Here is a 6,959-nt window from a genome sequence, read left to right on the forward strand (position 1 = left end):
TCAAAAGCTGTATTACCCCCAAAATTTCGAGTACGTTGAACGAGTTGTAAATAAAAAGAAGTTTCATCATATCAATCACACAATCAGTTATACACAACAATATATATCATTCATTTATATAGTCGTTGTAAGCTATTACGGAATGCCAAAAATACTGTGCAGTCGCAAATGTATCCCTAGTATTTAGTCTTAAGCTTCGAATCACTCCATCTATGATTAAACAGAGATTAACACGAGTAGGGATACATATTTTGAAACAAAACCTGGTTTCGGATCTGAAGAGTTGGATTTCAATATTTAGTACTAATCATACATATATTCCAAGAATAAGTCAGAGTACTAATAGATACGACAAAAAAGATCGAAAAAAACTATACGTATATTTTAGAGAATGGGCTCATCTATTGCATTTAGCTATAACAAACTAACGACCATGCGCACTAGGCACTGTTTCTGAAGGGCCAAATGCTTGGTTGGTTTCCTCTGTAACTAAAACAAAATATTTTATAAATGCAATGATTTCGTATCAATACAAATTGTGAAATATGGTAACATATGTTCACGTGCTAAATGAATCGTACTAGACAACGCCAAAGCATGATTTCATGGTGCATACAGCAGCCAAGTCCTTACGTCCGATGGGAACAAAACACTGTTATACATGCGGATGGAAGGGGTTATTGCAGACTCTTACCACACATGGACCCTACGTATTTACAGTATACAAAAACAATCTAAACTGAAATCAATGGATGAACAACTGCATATTGCTTTTAGATTAAAACTCGTAGGAGCATTGAGCTAAAATTTAAGGGATAGTATAACCAGGAAAATTCATGTTTGCTACATGAACGGGCGAATTTTAACGAAAAATTGCAAGGTATGAGTGCCCCCGCTATGCCACTTAATACTCCAAAACACAGTTTGGTGAGGATCACATCAGCAGTTCCTGAGAATAGCTAGTTGCATTTCACCGTACCCGACGCGACGGACATAGGAAATACTATCTCATTCCACCACACGCTCTATTAGCACATGGGACCTACATATTCACAATGCACACAAAGAAAAAAATCAAAATGATGCACGTTGTTATTTTTCAGCATTTTATGATATTCGGAGGCATGAAATTAAAACTTTCATGTAAAAAATGGGAATCACAATGACGTTTTAATAAGATAATCAAAAATAATATGGCTGAATTTCAAATCATGAACATTTATCCATTCCATACCATAGAGCTAAAATCGAAAATTAAAAGCAAATGCTAATTGACAGCACGAGTTTTCCCCCTTGTTCTTGTACATGTATGTCACGGTTAGCTAATGAAAGGGACCAAAATTTCCCCGGACACTTGACTGCCTGCATGATAGTATGTGTGAATAAACTTGTCTGTCTACGTTCTATTATCTTATTCAATATACTAGAATACGAAATACTCACCTTGTATAGGTAAAATTCCTTGTACTCTTGGCTCCAAAACTCGTAAAAATCTAGTGTCACCAACTGCAATTAAAACAAGCATATCGTTTTTTTTAATATTTCATCGATTTTCAAAGGTAGCATAACTTGAAAAAGTCTGAGTAGTCATATCTATTTTCAGCAACATACTGATTTCACTGAAGGCATTAAAAGTCAGCTGTTTTAAACGCTCGATGTGGCTATAGGAAGGCACGACTATATAGAGCATGCCTGACTAAAACACATGTTCCTATATGCTTCGTTTATGAATATATTAATTGAGTCGAACACAGATATTCTATGGTGTTTGAGTTGAAATAGCATGTATATATAGAAATATGTACCTGGGTCTCTCGGAGTATACGCTCGCACAGCCCTGTTTGCCCTTCTTCCAGGTTGAAGGATTTGGATGGCGTCGACCTGAGGGGGCAAGGCTCTCGCAACTACTCCAAGTCCACCTGTATTGACACAAATATTTCAGAGCTTCTATATATACCAAGATCGATCCCAATATTATACTTCAAAAATAAGTTTGCCAAAAATGATATTGATTAATTCAACTAACCCTAGTAAACATCTACTAAGAAGACAACAGACAACATTTGAAATCTCTTGAGGTCTTCCGAAATCCCTGGCCCCGAGGTTCATAAACATGCATCAAATATTTGTTCCCGTACTGGCTACTTTAAAAGTACAAATCTCAAAAAAATAAACGCAGTATCAATTGTTATCGGAGTGGCGCATAGGTGATCAACACCGTTAAGGATAGCTATAACCATTCCATGATTCTCCTTTGGCGCGTCAAGAGCATGCAAAGACGTTTCTCGGTAATACTCATAATATTCGAGACTCACCCTGAAACATTATTACATCCCCATTTATATATCAAAATGGTTTCAGGAAAATATCACTAAAATAACTTAACCGTTGGATATGAACGCATTAAGTGCAGTGAAATGTAGGAGTTGATACCTGGTTGTATGGCGTGCGCGTCGTATACACGGACAAAAAGTCCAGCTGGAGGAAGATTTCCGTGGTTTTCGACTGCAACAGATACACATAAGTTAAAATAAGTCGTAGTAAAAAAACTAAAAAGACTGCAATAATAACATCAAATAATGTCACCATTTTAACAGTTAATGTTACTTTATCAACACTTTTACTTTTTGTTTTTATCATGTTTCAAAAATATTTCAACATGTTAGATCACAGGAAAGCGACCGAATTCAATGTTTATTATGATGGTATTAATTCTTCTCCTGCGAATCGATTTATAAGCAGTGATAACTTACATAAATTCCTAAGCATTCGACATATCGGCCGTCCTTGTCGACGTGCTAATTGGTATAATCCAACAACATACGCCATTGCGGGGGCATAATCGCCAAAAATGTTCACAAAAGCCTGAAGAGTTTGGTTGAGGTCGATGTTGTCATGTAGTAACTGATCAATCTGTGCTGCTTTGGCCCCATTTCGTGTCAGAATTATATAGACTGAAAGCTGCAATGTCATTATATAGGATCTTAAATGAGTTTTCGTTTCGCTACCTTGGGTAGCAAAAATAAAAACTTTGAGAGGAGTTTCAAATGAAATGAAAACAAATGTAAGATTCTTTTCATCACATAACTCAGAAAACGTACATTTTTGGTAACGTCATATTAATATCATGATGCTACATTAGATTTCTGACTAGCGCACGCTCCAGGGTACAAAACTCTAGTGATATTTGCAACACAAATGGCGAAGGAAGACAACTTTATGACTAACGATCAGATCTTTACCTTCGGATCAACTACTGTCCCATTGAATCGTTTTTGTTGGAACGTGGATGTGGCGCACCGGTGTAAGATGCGGGTACTTCTGGCTAGGCGATTGGGTGCCGCAGATCATGAGTTCAAGGCCCGATCAGACCACGAAGTCATAAAGTTGTCTTCCTTCGTCATTTGTGTTACTATGTTATATATCTAATTATTAGCACAATGTAGCATATGCACTATGTGTTGTTGATCCGAATGTAAGGATTTTAATTCCCTGTCGTAGTTTCTTTGGTGAATATTTATAGTATTTGTACAATTCACATGAATGCATGCATATATATACATATTGCGATCCAGGTATGCATACCATCTAACAGACGACTTGTCACTATGATCATGTCAGGGTATCGAGCCGACCATCACTGCGACATGAAAACGTTCTTTTTAGAACGTGGATGTGGCGCAACGGTATAAGAAGCGGGTATTTATGGCTAGGCGATTGGGTGCCGAAGATCGTGAGGACAACGACATGAAATTGAAATATTAACCTTCGGATCACCAACACGTAATTATATATATATATATATTTATATCAATATAAACAGTAAGCAAGGAAAATAGCGACGTACAGATATGTAGAATTAACAGTGAACAATATCCCCTGGCTTAAATTGCTCTGAAAACATTAGGTGTTTTCATATTTTTTTCTATGGCAAATATTTTCAATATTTTTATTGCACTTATATATTTAAGCCCTAAGCGCTAAAGCACGAGTGCCCAAAAATCTTTACGTTTACAGTATAATATTTACCATTGTATGGCACTGCCACTATATAACCCTACCAATTCAGTTGCGAGTTCATCAGCTTATGAACTGCCAACTGAAATTTGAATTTGAAAATTTCAAAAAAAAATCGCACGACAAATAAAAAATCGCAGATGGTAAATATAAGCATTGAACGGCTTTCAGTTGGCATTCATATTGAAAGCCGTTCAATGCTTAAATAAATCAATCATGATTTTCTCAAACTTACAAATTTACACAAGGTCTTCCATTGTTCTAATGTTTTGGTTGCAGCAACGTCTCTTCTATTTCCGTTACAGATCTTCGATCTATCGACATCCGAAACAGCATATTCCGTCTTGTCTTGTTGGTTTGGTATAGGTTGATCTGACTTCTTTGCTTTAATAACCATGGACAGTATTCTTGTGTCATCGTCGATAAAGCTACCTTCCAAAGTTTCAACCTCTCCATCTGGAAAGTTGTTCATCATGGCTTCATCGAAATCGTTTAATTCTGTGTTGAGTGAATCCACTCGGGTGTCTTTTTTGTTGGTCGTTCCGTCATCATAATTACATTCCTTTTTCCTCGTACCTTTCTTACAATTTTCGCTACTATGAATGTTGTCTATAGAGCAAGGTATATAAATACCAGTTTTAGGTCCTTCGTTATCCAGCATTTCACTTCTGCTTGCTCCAAAGCAAACGAAGTCCTCAAGGCGCCCAGCAGTTTGTTTTGGAATATCCGCCTCAGCATTGTATATATCTTGTATGTTTTGCGTTTCTTTGTCCAAAACCGATGTAAACCCAGAATATGTATTCTTGATTGGCGTCTTTGTCAGTTTAGATTCTTTTGTGAAACAAACATCTTTGAGCTGGATCTGGTCTCTGGTGTTAGCTGTATCAGGAGGAGATTCTCGCACGATTCCGTGAAAAGTCTTTACTTTCAGCATTGTTTCTGTATCAGAAGATGCCTGGGAATTCTCTGGAGTGTTTGGATCTGTATTCGGTGGATATACTGCTGTCTTGGCTGTGCTTATATCAGCTTCTTCCATGGATGTGGTATGATCATTGCCCCTTTTATCTGCATTATACTGCATGTCGTCTTGATAATCTTTAAGAGTTGTGTTCGCATTTTCCATCTGAGCGTTACTGCATTCTGCTGTATCCAGCGCTTTTTCAATTTCAGTAGTATGGAAACTATATTCCATTTGTGCCGCGGCAGGAACGTTTTCGTTCTTGAACGTGGAAGCAACACTGATCTCTTTCGCGGCTACGTCAGAAGAGGTTGCCACTTCTTGGAATGCACTTTCATTTCCTTCCCTGAGTAAAGCAGATGCAGTTATATCCTCAGCTGTGTCCACTCCATTTCTATCCTCAGCCAACACGGAGATATTTACATTTTGTGGATATTTGGTTTGATTGTTGTCGGAGTCTTCCTCGTCCTTAGATATGTATTCTTCTCGTGAAATACAGTCCAACTCAACTGTGTTTTGATCTTGGAAGGACTCTTTTTCAGAAGACCGTGATTGTTGATCAGACAAAGTATCTTCTAGACACGCCTTCATTTCTGTCGCGGTCTTTACATCCTGGTGTGTCGCGTCTTCGTGGGGGGTACCAACGTTTCCATTACCGTTCTCTCCCTCTGCAACATCGTTATCTTTTGTCGAGTATTGTTCAAAGAAATCCGTGTATGCTATGTCTTCTCTTGATGAGAATTCATACAAAGGAATATTTTCACTACTTCCAAACAAAAGACGTGATTGAATTGATCCGCATCGGAACAAACCGTGGTTGTATGGCGGGCAAGACTGAGTGTCCCAGTTTGCGATGTTTTCCTGCTGAAACAAATCCTGAATACATCCCGAGTCTGAAAAAAGAAACCACAACTTCATATCAAGTTTCATATTTCATGGTAATTGTTTGCAATAAACGACGCCGCATTTACTCTTGTCAAATCAACTAGAGCATATGTAGCTTCAGTAACAGAATCAGACCATACGAAGAAACGTTATCGGCTACTTAACGTTCGTATGTGATTAAAAATTCGGCAACCATCGAATGATGTTTATTAGATATATGTTAGAATAATCCTCTAAATGACCGCCTGTCAGCTATTTTGCTTCCTATTCAGTCTCAAAAATATACATGCACATGTAGGGACCAAAGTATGACGCATAACTATGGGAAATGGCATTTATCAAATCAAATCATCAATTTAAATATGAGGTTATATTACCAATGCTTTTCCCGACATCTTGATCATTGACAGGATTGAGAAGTGCCGTATCTGTTGAAGAAAACAGTCACCAATTGTAAACATTATCAAATCATATATCAGACGATTCAAACAAATACTATCGGCATGCAAGTTTAGCTTAAGGTATTGAACAACATAATCTTATTGTACAATTTAGATTAAATGTAGTTTAACAGGTATAAATCTCAAGAATGAGTATCGTACCTTTCAAATTTTCTGTGCAGAAAAGTCCTGGGGTAAAAGTCCTCGTCGGGTAAGACGGCAAATCTAAAATAGAAAAAAAACTGACTCCCCTATTGTCTGAAAAATACATTTCCAAATATCTGCAGAATGTTAAATATTGATCAAATAGCTCATGAAAATATTTCATTTTCTACCTTTTAAATTCGCATGCATTTTTACCATTTTTTTATACTTGGCCTTATTTTGTTGCGGATTTATCGATAATCAAAGTCAGATTATTAATCATGACCAATTTTAGTCATTATTCAGTCAGCTCTTCTTAACAAGTAGCGATTTAACAAAACGTCTACGATAGGGGGAAAATGGCTAAAAGTAGCATAAACTGTCGGCGGAGCAGAGCCGCTAAACTATGCCATATACATGGATTAAAGTCTTTTTAATCTTTTTGAAGTCCAAATGCCACTTACTGAATTAATTTTAAGTCTTCTTGATAGGTAGGTAAGTTACTATTGTTTATA

General features: G+C 37.0%; 1 protein-coding gene across 1 annotated transcript; it reads right to left on the reverse strand.

Moving 5' to 3' along the window:
- Positions 1 to 424: 424 nt before the first annotated feature.
- On the reverse strand, positions 425 to 5,905 carry LOC117331204. The gene is made up of 6 exons (XM_033889801.1): positions 4,253 to 5,905; positions 2,754 to 2,961; positions 2,434 to 2,505; positions 1,806 to 1,919; positions 1,444 to 1,506; positions 425 to 489 (listed from the first exon to the last, which is right to left on the reverse strand). Exons 1-6 carry the CDS (start codon positions 5,903 to 5,905, stop codon positions 425 to 427), a joined length of 2,175 nt encoding a protein of 724 aa, XP_033745692.1.
- Positions 5,906 to 6,959: the final 1,054 nt, after the last annotated feature.

This window comes from Pecten maximus, chromosome 7 (assembly GCF_902652985.1).
Source record: "Pecten maximus chromosome 7, xPecMax1.1, whole genome shotgun sequence".
NCBI classification, from domain to species: domain Eukaryota; kingdom Metazoa; phylum Mollusca; class Bivalvia; order Pectinida; family Pectinidae; genus Pecten; species Pecten maximus.